Raw genomic sequence first — 19,808 nt, 5'->3', positions numbered from 1 at the left:
TCTATAATGGTTAATTATTTCTAATGTGTTTGGTTGGAATTTTTAGAGTCTTCCATGGAATATGCATGGAAGTGAGAGTTTAACATATTTTCCAATTTCCTTCCATCCTCCTTCCCTCCCTCCCTCCCTCCCTTCCTTCCTTCCTTCCTCCCTCCCTTTTTTCCTTCCTTCCTTACTTCTTTCCTCCCTCCCTCCCTCCCTCCCTCCCTCCCTCCTCCCTCTCTTGTTTACAAAGTTACTCATAGTTGAGTTTAGACATAAACATTGCTGCACTGATCACACCACTTGGAGGAAACAATTTCCCTCCAAGTTTCCAGGTTCCTTCCCATATCCCACCCATCCTGCACCCCACCTCCCACTCCCTACTCCCAAAACCTGCCCACCTGACAGACCCTATTCAAAGTCCAGTTGTTAATGTTTGGGTTCCTAGATTTTAGTGTTGTTGACTCTGTGGTTTAGATATCTGACTCTACCATTCCTCAGAAACAATTTTATGTACCTGATTTTCTTGTGGCAGTTTTTTAAAATTATCAATCACTATCTCTTCAAATACTTTATTTCCTTTTTTATCCTCTTTGAGATATTTATCGTGTAGAGATTTTCTTACTGTTTTATTTCTTTCTCACTGCTTCATTTGTCTTACATTATATCCATATCTATTTTAATTTTCTATTACTTTATCTCTTCATGTTTCATTCCAGCTATTTTATTATAATTTTTTCCACTTGAATGATTTCCCCATGTTAAAACCTTTAAGTGATCACAGACATAAATGTTTCATTTTTAAATTTCAGGATTTCCATTTTTTTATCTCTCTTTTCTGATTCCCTAATGAATTTCCAGTCTTAAAGTTTATTTTCTTAAACATAATAACTTTTTTCAGTTTCTTTCAGATAACTCCATATCACCTAAAGCTTTAGTGAATATGATTCTTGTTCTTTTTGTCTATGATTTTGAACCTATGGTCTTGTATCTGTGTACTTGTTTATTTTTCAATTATTATTGAATTATGTGCATAAAAAGGTAGAGAGACAGTTTGAAGTCTTGAAGAGATCATTGGGCCAAAGAAATGATACCATTTTCCTTGCATGTGGTCAACCTGAGATTAGCTCCCCAACACCCCATTTCGTCCCCCAATCAATGCCAGGAGTAATTCCTGAGTGCAGAGTCAGGAAGTATGGCCGAACACAAGTGTGTGTGTGTGTGTGTGTGTGTGTGTGTGTGTGTAAAGAAAATATGTATTTGGTGATTTTATTTACTTTAACAGCCAACTTGGAGACTAGCAAAAGTAAATGTTTTCCAATATGAAGGCCTTCAATAATTTAATTATTCTAGACTTCATTCATAAAAAGTAACTCTAGATAGGTAAGCCCATATATTTCTTGTACCCTCTTTTTGAAAATTTGGGTCAAATTCTATGGGTTGTCTACCTAAAATATAGTGATTAACCATGTCTCTCAGCTCTTTGAGTTACTACAAATTTCAATATCAATTTCAGAGGATAATCTCACTGTATTTCTTTCTTTTTTTAGATCGAATCACCATGAGTTACATCATCATCATCATCATCAGTTACAAACTTTCATGTTTGAGTTTCAGTCAGTCATACAATGGCCAAACACCCATCCCTCTACCATTATACCTACCTCTTCCTCCACCACCAGTTTCCCCAGTATCTCTCCCCCCTCATCCCATACCTCCCCCTGCCTCTATGGCAGACAATTTCCCCCTTACTCTCTCTCTACTTATGGTCATTATGGTTTGTAATACAGATACTGAGAGGCCATCATGTTTGGTCCTTTATCTACTTTATTTACTTTGAACACATCTCTCATCCCGAGGGATTCCTCCAACCATCATTGACTTAGTGATTCCTTCTCTATCCCAGCCACCTTCTCCCCCAGCTTATAAGGCAGGCTTCCAACTGTGGAGCAATCTTCATGACCCTTGTCTCTACTATCCTTGGGTGTTAATCTCATATTATGATATGTATATTTCACAAATGAGTACAGTCCTTCTGTGTCAGCCCGTCTCTTTCGAATTTCACTTAACATGCTACTCTCCATGACCATATAAGCAAATTTCATGACTTCATCTTTCCTAACAACTGCATAGTATTCCATTGTGCAGATGTATCAAAGTTTCTTTAACCAATCGTCTATTCTCAGACACTCTAGTATAGTTTCCAGACTCTGGCTAGTATGAACAGTGCTGCATTGAACGTACAGATGTAGATATCATTTCTGCTGTGTTTTTTTACACCCTCAGGATATATTCCCAGAAGTGGTATTGCTGAGTCAAATGGGAACTCAATTTCTAGTTTTTTGAGAAACGTACATACTGTTTTCCAAAAAGACGGGGCCAATTGACATTCCCACCAACAATGAAGGAGAGTCCCTTCTCCATGCCAGTAGTCGTTGCTTTTGTTCTTTTGGGTGTGTGCCAGTCCCTGTGGTGTGTGATTATATCTCATTGTTGTTTTGATCTGCATATCCCTGATGACTAGTAATGAAGAGCACTTTTTCATGTGCCTTTCGGCCATTAAGTTTTTCTTTGAGAAAATTTCTGTTCAGTTCATTGCCACATTTTCTGATGGGGTTGGATGTTTTCTTCTTGTAGAGTTTAACCAGTGCCTTGTGTGTCCTTGATATTAGCCCTTTATCAGTAGGGTATTGGGTGACGATCCTTTCCCATTCCATTGGCTATCTTTGTATCCTGGTCACTGTTTCTTTTTTTTTTTTTTTAATTTTTATTAGTGAAACACCATGAGGTACAGTTGTAGACTTACAAATTTTTGTGCTTGGGTTTCAGTTATACAATGATCGAGTACCCATCCCTCCACCGGTGCCCATTCTCCACCACTACTGATCCCAGTATCCCTCCCACCACCCATCCCCCCCATCCCACCCTGCCTCTGTGGCAGGGCATTCCCTTTTGTTCTCTCTCTCCTTTTGGCTGCTGTGGTTTGCAAAAGAGGCATTGAGTGGCAATCATGTTCTGTCTAGAGTCTACTTTCAGCATGCGTCTCCCATCCTGGGAGGATCCTCCCAACACCCTTTACTTGGTGCTCCCTTTTCTGTCTGAACTGCCTTTTCCCCTAGCATGTGTGGCTCGCCTCCAAGCCATGGAGTAAACCTCTTGGTACTTATCTCGGCTATTCTTGGGTGTTAGTCTCCTAGTTTTTTAACTTTGTGTTCCCCAGATGAATGCAATCTTTATATGTCACTGTTTCTTTGGAGGTGCAGAAGCTTCTTAGTTTAAGATAGTCCCGTTTGTTTATCTTTGCTTCCACTTGTTTGGTCAGTGGCATTTCATCCTTGAAGATCCCTTTAGCTTCAATGTCGTGAAGGATTTTACCGACCTTTTCTTCAGTGTACCTTATGGATTCTGGTCTGATGTTGAGGTCTTTAACCCATTTGGTCTGATTTTTGTGCATGGTTTTAGGTAGAGATCTGAGCCCATTTTTTAAGCATGTATGTAGCTGTCTAGTTTTGTCAGCACCATTTGTTAAAGAGGCTTTCCTTACTTCACTTTATATTTCTTGCTTCCTTATCAAAGATTAGATGATGATATATTTGAGACTGTGTTTCACTGGATTTCTTTCTTCTGTAATATTTGTTCCCATAATTCTTCACAGTCTTAGGGCTCTGCAATACCTTTCTTCCTTGTTTTTAACATTTGTTCGGCTTTTCAATGTATTTTTGGTTGGCTAATGACTGAAATTACCTAATGTGTCATAATTAGACTAAATAGGCATGCATATAGTAAATATTACAGTAAAAAGGAAGTAATGGTATTGAGAATAAGCATAACATATTATAAACAAAATGATAAGTATCCACCGAGTACAACAGTATACTAAGAAAAATGATATAAAATTTGAAAGGGAGACCCAAGGATCAGTGAATGAAGATGTACAAGATGAGTTGATATTTACCAAAATGATGAAAGGGAATGCAAGGAAATAGTCTTGGCATTGGGAAAAAGAGACAGAAAGCCACAGGTTATGTGATATCCAGCAAAAACAATTAAGTCTTACAAAATTACAAGTAGTTCGAGCTAGAAAATGATTTCATATTTCATTAGGGCAGTATTTTGGTTATTTATGATTTTCTATTAGTGCAAATTTTTTACTTGTTTTTTTATAGAGAAGAATGGACGGAAGCTATCCAAGCAGTAGCAGACAGACTTCAGAGACAAGAAGAGGAGCGGATGAACTGTAGTCCAACTTCACAAATTGATAATATAGGGGAGGAAGAGATGGATGCATCTACAACACATCATAAAAGAAAGGTAGAAATGATAATTTATTGCATTATGTATCACAGAATTTATGTATATGGATAAAATATGCTAAAAACTGTTTTTGTAAGAGAAATGCCAGTGCACATATGAGCAGATATATTTGTACATGTAGAGAAGAATGCTTCTGACTAACCAGAAGTTAGTCAGGTGATTCTAAAATGATTGTTATTGTGTAAAATCAAATAATTGAAGCATAATTTTTTATTTATTTAGTCAACATTTAGGATCCAAAATGTTGATAGTTCTTATTAGGTAGTTGTTACTTAAGTGCTATCATACTACCTCACAATTTTTACCTAACCTTTGTTATTTTTAATGTCATTTTAGAAATTTGAAAATAAGTGTTTTCTCTAATCAGTTCATGCTTCTCTATTTGACATTTTATGTGCTTCTGAAAGTGAAAAACAGAAATAACTCTGTTGTACTTTTTCTTAGTATTCTGGCCTAATAAATTTCAACAGAAAAATAAACAATTTTAAATACAGTGACATATTATCCTGATGACTTATCTTGAGCCAGTGAGAAAAGCTCTTTTTTTTCTTCAATCAGTGGTCCAGAATAATTTGTGATAATTTCTCTATGGGAATTACAATTTTAATTGCTATGGAATGTTGAAAAGAAGAGCATCTTGCATGTAAAATTTGGTGTTTTAAGATTAACTTACGTTCAGAGGAAGTTGTAAATGAATATGCCATTGATCATGTTTAACTGTATTTGTTATAGTATAAATCTTCATGTTGGAAAACATAACTTTATAAAATTTTAAAATATCTTTAATTTTGAGGGGACAGAGATAGTTCAGGAATTAAGGTACTACTTGCTTTCAATTCAGCTGCATTAATCACAATTGTAGTTCAAATCCCTAGCATGACATATGGTCTCCTGAACAGGAGTCACCTCTCACCACAGGGCAAAGCCAGATTCAGTTCCCGAGCATTGCCAGGTGTGATCCAAACCATCCTGCAACTCAAATTTTAATTTTTTTTATAATTTTATCATGGGTTCACAGTATTATAGTATTTTAGATGTTTAGCTTCACTCCTCTGAGTCAGTGCTGACCATACTCACCACCTATGTATAAGAGTGCTCACTTCTCCTTCTTGTACGAGTTTATTTTCCTCTTGTAACCTGCAGGCTTTCCCCTAGTTAGTTTTATTAGTTTTTGCAAATTTGCTTTAGTTTTTCATATTTATCAAATGACTAAGATCAGTCTTTCATTTTATAAATTAATCAAAAAAGACAATTCATAAAAGTTGTTTTTCATTCCATTCTTATTTAATTTAGCATATTTCTTCAGGACCTATCCAGTGGAGGTTGGGGAGGGGCTGACATTGGGACAATAGTGGGGGAAAGCAAACACTGGTGGAAGGGTGTGTGCTGCAATGTTTTATGCGTGAAACCCTATCATTAGCAGTACTGTTCATCACAGTGACTAATTTTTTTTAATTTAAGGCAAAAATTTTTCTTTTTTAATGGTTGAATTGTATTCAATGAGTATATATATTATAGCTATTTTATGAAATGGGACTTTGTAAATTTCATATTTTGGTTATTGTAAATAATAATACAGACAAGGATACAAATATTCTTTTCCTGTGGAAATACAAATTTTTAAGATAATTATGTGCTTTGGTATTAGCAGTGATCAAGAACGTTTTAAGGCAGAGCAGATAAGGCACTGGCCTTACATATGGCTGACTTGAGTTCAGTCCCCTGCAGCTTATTTAATCCCTAAACACAGAGACAGGGCTAAGCCCTGAACATTGTCAGGTTTGGTCCCCTGATTTGTTTTTTTATTAAACCAAAATTAATGAGTAACTCTTTGAACTTTGAATGCATGGGTTGAAATTTTGAACTTTGAATGCATGAGTTGAAATTTTTCTTCTTTTGTGTTGTATAATCATCTGAAGTTCCACAGTTACAACTTTAAGTTTGTTGATTATACTTTCCGTATTCAAAATTTCTATTCGAATTAGAATAATACTCTTTGCTGAATCCTCTTAACCAAATACATGAGAACCTGTAGTATATTTTTGAAAACTTACTTGAGTCTTGCTGTTCTTAAAAATCAACTTAATCTTATGTCTCAGTCATTACAAAATTTAAAAAAATACATCTTTCATAATTGCTCAAATTTAGGAAATCTTCTGCACTTATTTGTGCACATGTATACAACTAATTCCAAACTTTACTGTATCCATGAATTTAAATACAGGTATCAATTGATCTCTTCTTTTGAATTATGTTATTCTATCAGTAACATGACATGCTCAGTTTAAGTCTATGAAATTGCTAAAATTCTTCCTCTGAAGTAAGATTAGCTATAATAATATGCCATTGAGGCCGCTAGAAATTGAAAATGCTTAGCTTATTGAAAGAAAACATACAGATGGCAAACAGGCATATGAAAGAAGTGTTCCTCATCACTGATGATCAGGGAAATGCTATTCAAAATGACAATGAGAATTCACCTCATACTAGTAGAAATGGCCTGTACGCTGGTGGAGATGTAGTGAATAAGAAACCCTCATTCACTTTTGGTGGGACTCTAAACTGGGTCAGTCTCTATGGGAAACAGATGGAGACTTCTCAAAAAAATTAAAAATAGAACTACCATATGACCAGTGATTTCACTCTTTGGTATTTTTCCCACGTACCCAGAATCACTAATTTGAAAAGATATATGCACATCTATGTTAATTGCAGCACTATTTATAATAGCAAGATATGGAAACAACTCGAAGTGGCAACACCAAATGAATGGCTAAAGAATTTGTGGTATAGATGAGTGGATAAGGAATTTGTGGTACATATACACAATGGAATACTACTCAGCCATAAGAAAAGATGAACTAATGTATTTTGCTATTACTTTGATAGAATAAGAAGGTGTTTTTTCAAGTAAAACTGAGAGTAGTATCAATTATATGATCTATAAAAGAGCAGAGAAGGGGAATGTCAATGAAAGAGAACCCTTGTACTCTTTAACAACAGACTGAGGTTGCCAGATGTGTGTGGGGGCAGTAGGGTTAGGAAGGGTGTGGTGGACTAGATATCTTATAAGGACAGTGGTAAAGAGGTTTTGCTATTAACATAACATTTTTCAGTTACCACAGTATTAATAAAGTGAATAAGGAAAAATATTCTATACTGTTGTAGGCTACAAAAAAAAATCTCTTGAAAGGAAAAGATACTGGGGGATATATAAATGAGACAATGATCTTGCTACCAAATACAAATCACCATTTTTTGTTTAAAATAAAAGATGATGTTTCAAAAGATTTTGATTAGAAAATTTGAAGTACCTAATCTTGGTCAGCCAGGCTGTTCTCTGTTCTGTTCCCTATCAGGCATGTGAGGAGGAGTAAAAAAAAAAAAGACAATAGCCTAATTAAATCAAAATCCTGCTTAATTTTTCAGTGACAAATACAAGTCTTCCTGCATACAGCTGGTTATCATCTCATGATTTAGGCATAAAAATATAAGCAATACTTCCTGCCTTCCCATTGAGTATGATATGGATTCTTTGAATTTTATTATTAAAATTTATTATTTATTAAAATATTTATTAAATATTCATTAAACAAAATTTATTAAAAATTTATTTTAAAAATAACTTAAAAATAGAAAAGAAGAGAAAGTTGGTCTGCTGAAATGATCTTTCACTGTCTTCTCAAGTAGGGAGGAGTATCATAATCAGCATTGTAGAAATTAACTGATTAGATTAGAATTCCCCCTTCTGTTAAGATATGGAATTATAGTAATTATATAGCAATGTGGGCAAAAAGCTGAGCTTCTTAAGAGCCCCTCTTTTTACTTAGATAACATGGGGATTTATTTGGTTTAACTCTTACACTGTGTATTGGGGTATTTTTGGCCCAAGTATACTAGAATGTTTATATTCTCTCTGATAGGTTACTGTATTTCTCTTTAATAATATTAGGATTAATATTTTTAAACTAACCTTAGATGAAACAGTTGGATTGGTCTTTTTTTTTCTCGCATTCTAATGTGTATGATTTAATACGTTCATTAAGTACTTGTTATGTATTTACGTGCCTTTCTTAGGTTGAAATGATGAGTTTGGCATGCTAGAGATTATATAAAGAAAAAAGTGCAACTATATACAATATTTCCCTTATAAGTTATTGGAATTTAGAGGATTAATTTTCTCTAGTGTATCCACACTTTCATCTTAGTTAAAATATTGCTGTTTGAATGTCCCTTCGTGGTAGTTTTTGCCTTGTATGTTTTTAACTTCTAGCATTTTTTGATCTTAAACAAAGTGCTCCACTAAGATCCCCTGTACCATACAACCAATCCTTGAACTGCAACAATAGCTAGTCTTATAGTATCTTTTCCCTTAGTGCTATACATAAAGAAAACATTTTGCAATACTTTGCATTTTATTTGTAAAAGCTTGATGCTGTCTATTGTTACACATTTAGTGTCAGAACAGTTTTTATTTTTGTGTGTACTCATTTAGTTTTATGTAGCAAAACAACTTATATACTTAGTGTTTGATATTGAGAACCATCTTTCCAGTGAAAAAGAAAATTTTTGAATAAATATGAACAAAATTGCAGTAGGGAATATTCAGTTTCAAACAAGAACCTATAGTTTATACTGATTCTCCTATCTGGCAGGGCTATCATAATAGAAAATTTAATTTTTATAGTTTAGTTTTACTTTTAAAATTTTTTTCTATGCAGACTCCTGGTTTTTATTTATTTATTTTGGTTTTATTGAAACTATACCTAGCTATGTTCAGGGACTGTTTTGGCTTAGTCCCCAGAAGTTACTCCTGGCATTGTCCCAAAGGACCAGGCAGTCGCAATGATCAAACTTGGGGGTCTTAACATGCAAAGCCTACGCTCCAGCCTTTTAAGTCATCTCCACAACCCCAGGCTCCTGATTCTGAAATAAATGTATGTATAATTTAAACATATGTAAACAAAACTCAGATTTTGTCAGGAGTTTGGAGGAGGAAAATATAGGCAGAATCCTCCAAAACATTCAAGCTATAGTGTCATATGAAAGGATTCCATTATACATCACAACTAAAATGCCAAAGGAAAACCATGTTGTCCAAACATTTCAAACTCACTCTTTGTTGACTTCCCATCAGGGTTTAAGGGTGTACGTTTTTCTTTTTTTCTTTACAGAGCATGTTAAGTTACATAGTTTTTTTTTTTTTTTTTTTTGCTGTTGGAGCAGAAAGGATAAAAATGAATTTGGAATAGAAAGGGATAGAGATTATTACTGCATTTTGCTTAAGGTATTTCTTCCCCCAGATTAGAAAATCATCAAGGACTACAACTTGTTCCCATGGATTGGAACAGTTTATAAAGGAAGATAAAATTTAACCATATTCTGGGTAGGGCACTTTCCTTGCTCAAGGCCAACCCAGGTTCGATCCCCACCACCCCATAAGGTTCCCCCAAGCCCTGCCACGAGTGATTCCTGATTGTAGAGCCAGGAGTATCCTCTGAGTATTGTTAGGTGCAGTACGTGTTCCTCCTCTCCAGGAAGTGCTGACACTTGCAGATGATTTAGTTATTAGTTTTAAAAATGGTTAGTGGAGTTTGTTGTATTTATATTCTTACTTCGGGCTGGAGCGATAGCACAGCGGGTAGGGCGTCTGCCTTGCACGCAGCCAACATGGCCGACCCGAGTTCGATTCCTCCTCCCCTCTCGGAGAGCCCGGCAAGCTACCGAGAGTATTCGGTATGCCAGACACAGTAACAACAAAGTCTCCAATGGAGACGTTACTGGGCCCGCTCGAGCAAATCGATGATCAACGGGAGGGCCTTTACTTTACTTTACTTATATTCTTACTTCAAAATTTTCTTTACTGACTTTTTTATTAGGTCTTAATTTTAGTTCATTAATATGTTTCTGGGTTGGAGCAATAGCACAGCAGGTAGGGCATTTTGACTTGCACGCAGCAGGCCTGGCCGAGCGGGGTTTGACTCCTCCGCCCCTCTCGGAGAGACTGGCAAGCTACTGAGAGTATTTCACCCGCATGGCAAAGCCTGGCAAGCTACCCATGACGTATTCAATATGCCAAACACAGTAACAAGTCTCACAATGGAGACGTTACTGGGCCCGCTAGAGCAAATCGATGAACAACGGGAGGACAGTGCTAAAAGTAATAGGTTTCTATTAATTTTTTGCAAAAAGGAAGAAAGCTAATGCTTCTGTGTGTAAAGGCTAATTCTGCAGGCCTGGGGAGATAGCTCTAGAGGCCAGAGCACAAACCTGACATGCATGAAGCCCTGGATTGATTCCCAGCACCACATGGCCCTCTGAGCACTGCCAGGGAGGCCTTCCTCCACCCCTAAGTAATACTATATCTGGAATTGACACAGTATTACTTTGATCATGTTTATATATTTTGGTTTTTTGGTTTTGGAGCCACATGCAACAGTCTCCAGGCTTACTCCTGGTCCTATGTTCAGAGCTTTCTCCTAACTCTTTGCTGAAGAATCACTTCTGGAGTCTATGTGTGGTCCAGTAGGGGAGCAAATTCCAGTTGACTGCATGCAAAGCATGTGCCATACCTGCTGTACCATCACTTCAGCCTCATATATCTATGCTTGTAGGAGACTAAGGCAAGTCCAAGTAGAGAGAAAGTAGACTCCACCTTTTCATGGAAAGAATAGCATGTGTATTTGGGAATGGCACTTATCTTTGGAGACAACTGAAGCCAGATTTGTAGTTAAATAGTATCACTGTGACTGTCATCCTGTTGTTCATTGATTGCCTCAAGCAGGCCCCAGTAACGTCTCCTTCGTCCTAAAAGTAAGTAAAGTAAAGGCCCTCCCGTTGATCATCGATTTGCTCGAGCGGGCCCAGTAACGTCTCCATTGGAGACCTTGTTGTTACTGTGTTTGGCATATTGAATACGTCACGGGGAGCTTGCCAGGCTCTGCCGTGCGGGCGAGATACTCTCGGTAGCTTGCCAGGCTCTCCGAGAGGGGCGGAGGAATCGAACTCGGGTCGGCCATGTTGGCTGCGTGCAAGGCAAACGCCCTACTGCTGTGCTATCGCTCCAGCCCTGAGATTTTAAAAAGTGCCACATTCAAGGCTCTTTCAGGGTCAGGAGAATGAGACCCATTAAATAGTATTGTTTATTTTTAAACATATCTAATATTGCCTATTAACTATTTGAAGGACACCGGCTTTTTTCAACTATATTCTGTATATTTAGTGCTATAATTTTGATCACATTTGAATTAATGTATGTACTTTGCTATTTTTTTCTGCTGTCTTTACTGCTTTTATTTTCAAAAGGAGATAGTAATGAATATATCAATGTAGCCTTACATTTGTAAACCTAACAAAATTACAGACAACTAATGTTCATTTATAAAATTTGGGGGGGAGGTTACATATGAGAGTATTGGTTTATAGTTTTCATCTGGTTTTGGAGTAAGGAGAATGATGGCCTCATAGGATGCTTTGGTTATCAGGTTTTGTATGAATTGTTTTTGTAGTTGATATGGCTTCTGTTTTAAATGAGTAAAGAATTCACCTGTGAAACTGTTTGATTCTGGAGCTTTCATTCGTTGTTTCAAATCACAAATTTAATTTTGTTAATAAATATTAGTTTATTCGAGTTTTTTATTTATCAGAAAGTGAGTTTATAATTTGAGATTTTCATGGAACTTATTTATCTCATAAAATATTTAATTTACAGCTGTTTAAAGTATTCTTTCATAACACTTAAAAGTCTATAAAATCTATATCGATGGAAGTATTCCTCCTCATCTATAACATAGATCATTTTTTGTCTTTTATTTCCTGTGCAGTATGGCTAAAAATTTTACAGTTTTGTTACCTCAAAGAGCTAAGTTTTGGTTTAATTTATTTTTATCTGTTTTTGTTTTTTAAATTTAATTAAGATATCTTCTTGTCTTTATTTTGCCTTGCAAGTTTTCTGAGTTTAAGTTGTTCTTTTTCTATTTTCTCAAAATTTTAAGTAGAGGTTATTAAGACATGTCTGATACATCTGATGGTTAGTAAGATGATCTGATAGTTAGAACAAAATACTTGTTTAAAAACCACAAAAATAATCACTAACTTTATTGTAAGATAAAGACCTTACCTTGTTATTAATAAAACTCCTTACAACTGTATTTAAATGTAAGGTGTTAAACTGATGACTTACTAAAAAACCATTAAAATGATAGTAAAGGAATTTTTTAAGTGGACTGAGTCTAGTAAAGTAAGTAAGTAAAGGCCCTCCCGTTGATCGTCGATTTGCTCGAGCGGGCCCAGTAACGTCTCCATTGGAGACTTTGTTGTTACTGTGTCTGGCATATCAAATACTCTCGGTAGCTTGCCAGGCTATAAAAGTAAAAAGTTGGGTCGGGCACTGGGGACAAAAAGTGAAGGAGAAGGAGAAGAAAAAATTGAGAACTACAAAGAAAAGCTGGAAAGAAAAACTGAAACTGAAAATAGGAAAATTAGTAAAATATACTCCTATATTCAGAAGAATTGCACCTATTGCTTTTTCAGAAGTGTCTTGCTCTCTTTCTTAGATTTCTTTTTGCTGATCTCCAGATTTTCAGTTTGGGTGGAATATGGGGGTTACAGCTGATGGTACTTAAAGCTTACTCCCAGCCTATTGATAGAAGGTCCATATGGTTCAGGGGATCTAACCCAGGGCTCCTGTATGCAAGGCACAAGATCCAGCCCTTTGAAGGGCTGACCTTCCTGACCCTCATTGTTTAATCATTGGTTAGTACTATTACAATCATAAGTATAGCTTTATGCCTTCATACACTTATAATATTACCATAACCACAACTAAAGTCCCTACCATTGTTTTAGTGTCAAATACCACTCTAACTTTTATATACACATATTTTTTCTTTAATTTTATCTTTATTTTCCTATAATACATTTCCAAATAGTTCTCTTGGAAGTACTGATGTCTTATATGTACTTGGCAATGTTTGTGGGATACAGTTTAGATTTTCAAAATTGGGAATAGTGCTACCACTAAATTCTTATAAACTTGAATTTTTGAAAGCGAGTGAAGATAATTCTCCATTTACTCTTGCACTTGGCTGGTAATTTGACTAAGTAAGAATTCCTCAGTTCAAATAATTTCTTTCAGTGTCTGAGACATCTTAAATTATTTCTGCATTGATGATTACAAATGAGTTAGCTAGTGTGCTAGTCTTAAATTTTATGGATGATTCAAAATTCATTTTTAAGTGTCTATTACAGATTTACACATTTATATTTACAAATAATTTGCACCAAATATTTTATATATTTTGCTTATATTTTTCAGACAATGAATGATTTTGACTATTTGAAACTGCTAGGTAAAGGCACTTTTGGGAAAGTTATTTTGGTTCGAGAAAAGGCAAGTGGGAAATATTATGCTATGAAGATTCTGAAGAAAGAAGTTATTATTGCAAAGGTAACTTATTACTAAAGACAGTCTATAATTTTTTATTTATAGTGTGTACATATATGCTAATGTGTATACATGACTACAAAGAATAGAAATCCTATATTGAACTGAAATGCTGAATCAAAATGTTGAATGTAGACTACTGCTATCAGTATTAATCTGTATACCAATGCTTATTTATGATGTTAGAATTTTCAAGCCTATGATATTTGAATATTGTATATTGACACTATTTTGTTTTATTGATGAGATAGCCAATTCTCATAGTTCTAATTTGAATCCCAATTCCCTCAGTAGACAAAATTTGATATACTTTACAAATTGGTCCATGCTTTATGTCTTGCTTAATTAAAAAAAATAATATCTTTGTTATACTTACTGGATGATTTTAAATTTCAGGGTTTTTTTTTAAAGTTATAATTTCCTCATTGAAAGTGTATTACTTTGTATGCTTGTGACATTAAGTTGTCTATGCCTTTATACATTTTCAGTGTTTTGTTTGGTTAGGTTTTTTGGGGGAGTTCACACCTAGCAATGCTCAAGGGTTACTCCCGGATCTGCACTCATAAATTATCCTGGCCATGCTGGGGTACCATATAGGATGCTGGGGATCGAACCCAGGTTAGCCTCATGCAAGGCAAACACCCTACCCGATGTACTATCGCTCCAGCCCCCATTTTCTGTGTTTTGCAACCTTTTTCTGATTCTGGCCTCCTTCCACCTCCTTCCTTCATGTGCCCCCTCCCAATGCTAGTTGTGGTCTAGTCTCATGTTTTGGCCCCCATATACGGGATTTTCACCTGTGACCCTCCAGGAGTCCATGTCGCTTTGGTTAAGAAACACTGGTGTTGATCTCAACTCCTCCAGAAGTCAGTTTCTGGTTTTAGCAATAATATTCACATTGGAATCATGCAGATTTAGGTGCATATCAAACTTTACATCCTACAGTCTTTTTTATTTTATTATTTTTATAAAGCAGTTTACATTTGATTATATTTAATATTCAAACACCAATTCCACCACCGTTATACCTTCACACCACCATATTTTGGATGCTTTCATCCTGAACACCAATCCCTGCCCTAAAGCAGAACAGAAATAATTTATTTTGTATTGTTTGTTATGAATAAACTGCTGAAAATGCTCAGTGTGTGGAGATTGTTATATTTCACCAGGGGCCAGTAAGCCCTTCTGTAAGAGATAACTAATATGTTGTTAAGGGTTGTGCCTTGTGTGCTCATGTGTGGTGTGTGTGAGTGTGTGTGTGTGTGTGTGTATTATTTATATATATACATACATACATATATATGTAAAAGTATATTTCCCTCTAAGATTTGTTGCCTTCGACTTTAAACCCCATCAAATGAGGTATGCTATTCTTGGAGGATGAGTATTGTGAAGTATGAGATGTTCGTCCAGGGATAGGTTTACTCTTGGGTGAGGCTCAGCCCGAGCATCTGGAGAACGGCCGTGAGCATGACAGTGGTTGAGTTCTGGAGTTTTTCGGCTGCTGGAGCTGGATCCCTTGGGATGGGGAGGGGCCTCACCCACCCCTCTCCAGGATGCCCCAAATAGAAACCTGGCACAGGGTCTGGCAGCATGGTTATGGCAATGTCGTGTTATACTCTCTTTCGAGAGAGAAGGACGATGAGTCTCTGGATCCTGGCTGTTAATGAGATTATCTGGTGCCAGCCAGAGGTGGCTTGTGGGTGTGACTGCCAGGTTGCCAGAAACACGGGGACTTAGGGAAAGGTCACCCTTTCCTGGTTCCATTCAACCTGGAGTTGAGTCACACATCCCACAAAACTGGGTTTTGTGAGATTCTCTCATGGTTGAAGCTCAGAGGGAGCATATGAAGAGTACCTGTGAGCATGGCAGAGCTGGAGTTCTGGAGGTTTTCAGCTGCCAGAGCTGGGTTACTTGGGGAGGGAGGGACCTCACCTAACCCCCTCTTGGGTGCCCTGAATGAAAGAGCCTGGGGCAGGGTCCGCATCTTACAGTCTTAGGGTCTTCATAAGCCAATTTTTGCATGGAGTTCTGCTTCCTTAATGACATTGAAAATATTTATGGGAGGCATATTTTCTTATTTCGGACACTTAGAAGAAGTTGAAACTACTCATGATTATCAAATAGAAACCAAGCATAGTAATTCTGCACCTTATTGAACATCCTAGTAAAACTGAGTTTTGTTTTGTTTTGTTTTGTTTTACATTTGTGTAAAAACAATCGTGATCTGGGGAGATAGTTCAAAGAGCTGTAGCACTTGCCTGGCACTCAACAATGTTGAGTTTTACCCATAACACCCGAAGGTTCCTTGAACATCACTGTGATTGTAAGCATCTTCTTGGTCTATTCCCTTGCTTTTTCACTTTTTTGGAGGGGAGGACATTTGTTTGGACAGTGCTCAGAGTCTTTCTGACTGTTCTCAAGAATATCTCCTGGTGATTCTCATTAACATGTGCAATGCAGGCATTACATATGGGGTTAGCCACATGCAAGACAAGCGAGTATTAACTCTCAGGCCATCCCTTCCTCTTTTTTCTTTTTTTTTTTTGACAAAATTAATTTTTATTTTATTTTATTATTTTTTTATATTTATTAAATTTTATTATTAGTGAATCACCCTAATGTACAGTTACAGACTTAGAAACTTTTGTGCTTGCATTTCAGTCATTCAAAGGTCGAGTACCTGTCCCTCCACCAGTGCCCATTTTCTACCACCAATGGACCCAGAATCCCTACTACCACCCCACCCTGACCCCTCCACCCCACCCAGCCTCTGTGGCAGGGCATTCACTTTTGCTCTCTCTCCCTTTTTGGTGTTGTGGTTTGCAATAGAGGTATTGAGCAGCCATCATGTTCAGTCTATAGTTTACTTTCGGCACGCATCTTTAAAGCCGAATGGGTCTTCCCAACATCCTTTAATTGGTGTTCCCTTCTCTATCTGAGCTGCCTTTTCCCCGAGCATGTGGAGCCGGTTTCTAATCTGTAGAGCAGACCTCCTGGTCCTTATCTCTTCTACTATTGGGTGTTAGTCTCCTATTCTTTTACTTTATATTCCACAGATGAGTGCAATCTTTCTATGCCTGTCCCTCTCTTTCTGACTCATATCACTTAACATGATACTTTCCATGTTGATCCACTTATATGCAAATTTCATGACTTCATCTTTTCTAACAGCTTCATAGTATTCCATAGTATAGATGTACCAAAGTTTCTTTAACCTGTCATCTGTTTTTGGACATTCGGTTTTTTTCCAGATTCTGGCTATTGTGAACAGTGTAGCAATGAACATACAAGTGCAGATGTCATTTCAACTATACTTTTTTTTTCTTGTCCAGGATATATTCCCAGAAGTAGTATTCCTGGGCCACATGGGAGATCAATTTCTAATTTTTTGATAATCATCCATACTGTTTTACAAAAGGGCTGAACCAGTAGGCATTCCTGCCAGCAGTGAAGGAGAGTCCCTTTCTCCCCACATCTGTGCTAACACTAGTTGCTTTTGTTCTTTTGGATGTGGGCCAGTCTCTGTGGTGTAAGATGATATCTCATTGTTGTTTTGATCTGCATCTCCCTGATGATTAGTGATGTAGAGCATTTGCTCATGTGCCTTTTAGCCATTTGGATTTTCTCTTTGAGAAAGTTTCTGTTCATTTCATCACCCCATTTTTTTGATGGGGTTGGATATTTTCTTCTTGTGGAATACCACCAGTGCCTTGTATATTCTTGATATCAACTCCTTATCAGATGGGTTTTGGGTGAATATCCTTTCCCATTCCGTAGACTATCTTTGTATTTTGATCAATGTTTCTTTTGAGGTGCAGAAGGGAGCACCAAATAAAGGGTGCTGGGAAGATCTGCCCAGGATGGGAGATGCCTGCTGAAAGTAGTCTATGGGCCGAACATGATTGCCACCCAATGTCTCTTTGGCAGACCACAGCACCCAAAAGAAGAGATAGAGCAAAAGGGAGTGCCCTGACACAGAGGCAGGGTGGGATGGGGGATGAGGGGGTAGGAGGGATACTGGGATTGGTGGGAGTGGAGAATGGGCACTGGTGGTGGGATGGGTACTCGATCATTGTATAACTGAAACCCAAGCACAACAACTTGTAAGTCTACAACTGTACCTCATGGTGTTTCACCAAAAAAAAAAAAAAAAAAAAGACACGCTACTGGCCAAGCAAGTGAAATCAGAGATAAACAAATGGGACTAAAATTAAGAAACTTCTGCACCTCTTTTTCTTTATACTCCATATATGAGTGAGATCATATGCTATCTGTTCTTCTTTTGACTCACTTTGTCTAATATAAAGCCTTCCAGTTCCATTCAATTTTCTTATCCAAGGCTTTATTTTTCTGCAGCTTAGTGTAATATTCTGTTGTGTACATCCATTGCATCTTTTTTATCCATTCATCTATCAGTGGACACTATAGGTGTTTTTTATATCTTGGCTATTGTGAATCATGCTTTTATGAATATAGGAATCCACATAATTTTTTAAATTTTGTTGTTGCTGTTGCTTTGGATAAACATGCAGAAGTAGAATATCTGGACTATACACTGATCCTGTTTTTAATTTTTTGACAAAATTCCAGAGAACTTTTATAGTGAATTTACATTCCCACCAAAAGTCTATAAATAGGGCTCTTTTTTCCTACATTTTCCACAACAAAATAATTACAATTCTGACAGGTGTGAGGTGATATCTCATTATTGTTTTGATTTACATTTTTCTATTAATAAAATGACAAACATCTTTTCTTACCAATCATCTGTATATCTGAGGAAATGTCTCTTTCATGCCTCTAACTTTTTAAACCCATATACGTGTTTTATGTTGCTATAGACGTTTTATGCCTTTATATATATTTTATTCATAGGTTTTTGAATACTAATGCTATGTTAATTATATGATTCTTAATGTTTTTGGTCAGTCAATTTTATTTTATCTTTTTAACTTTAGACACCATGATTTACAATACTCAGTCAGGTTTCATGCATACAATGTTCTAACACCAAACGCTTCAACAAAATATCACCCCTCAGCCTACCTTCCCCCCCTCACCACCACATCCCGCCACACACACACACACACACACACACACATATTGTTAAATCAGTTCTATAGATAGGTTTTAAGGCTTTATTACCTTTGACCATTTATTAATCCTGTCCTATGTTTCTTAATATACTACAGAGGAAGATCATTCTTCATCTGTCCCTCTGATTTACTTCACTCAGTATGACAGTCTCCAGATCTATTGATATAGCAGCAGATTTTGTGACTTCATCTTTTCTTATAGCTAAGTAGTATCCCATTGTGTATATGTAGTTTCTTTATCCAGTAATCTGTTTCTGGTCACTTGGGCTGTTTCTGTATTTGAACTGTTGTCAGTAGTGCTACAGTGAATATAGGGGTGCAGATGTCTTTTCTGATTAGACATTTTAGACCTTAGGGGTAGTTTCAAAAAATGTGGAATTGTTGGATCAAATGAAAGTTCTAATCTTAATTATTCAAGAAGTACCCATATTGTTTTTCCAAAAGATAGAACCAATCCATATTTCCACTAGCAGTACATTCGGTTTCTTCTTTCCCACATTCATGCTGATGCATGCTGGGATCACAGGTGAAATGGTATCTCCTTGTTGTTTGGATTTGCGTTTCCCTAATTACAAATGATGAAGAGCTTCCCCCCTCCCCCACCATAAACTAGCTATCTGTATGTATTTGAGGAAGTTTCTGTTCATATCTTCACTCAAATTTTTGACGTGGTTGATTCTTTTGCTTGTTAAGTTTTTACAAGTGCTTGGCATATGCTGTCTGTGCCTATGTGTTGTTGCCGAGCACATGTGATGCCCAAGCATGTAGGTTGCCTGCATCTCCCTTCTTGAGATGTACACTTTCATTCTAATGCAGGAAAATGTACTTGTGAACTATATCTCCACTGTGAAGAAGCTCTTCTCTCTTATGCTTTTAAGTGCATTATTCTCTTTCTCTCCCTCTCTTCTCTCTCTCCCTCTCTTTCTCTCTCTCTCTCCTCCTCTCTCTCTTCTCTCTCTCACTCC

The 19,808-nt window shown here is 36.7% G+C and overlaps 1 protein-coding gene across 4 annotated transcripts in view; it reads left to right on the top strand.

Annotated features, from left to right (window-relative positions):
• The window catches only part of AKT3 (AKT serine/threonine kinase 3), a 349,070-nt gene that overhangs the window by 220,898 nt on the left and 108,364 nt on the right, over positions 1 to 19,808 (top strand). For all 4 annotated transcript variants that reach the window (XM_056107283.1, XM_056107291.1, XM_056107275.1 and 1 more), the window contains 2 exons: positions 4,149 to 4,293; positions 13,613 to 13,744. In XM_056107283.1, coding sequence (XP_055963258.1) covers positions 4,149 to 4,293; positions 13,613 to 13,744 — 277 coding nt within the window. The remainder of the gene's footprint in view (positions 1 to 4,148; positions 4,294 to 13,612; positions 13,745 to 19,808) is intronic.

This window comes from Sorex fumeus, unplaced genomic scaffold (assembly GCF_029834395.1).
Source record: "Sorex fumeus unplaced genomic scaffold, SorFum_2.1 ptg000007l, whole genome shotgun sequence".
NCBI lineage: Eukaryota > Metazoa > Chordata > Mammalia > Eulipotyphla > Soricidae > Sorex > Sorex fumeus.
Note: the sequence above shows the minus strand (reverse complement) of the source record. Positions and strands in the feature narration are given on the sequence as shown.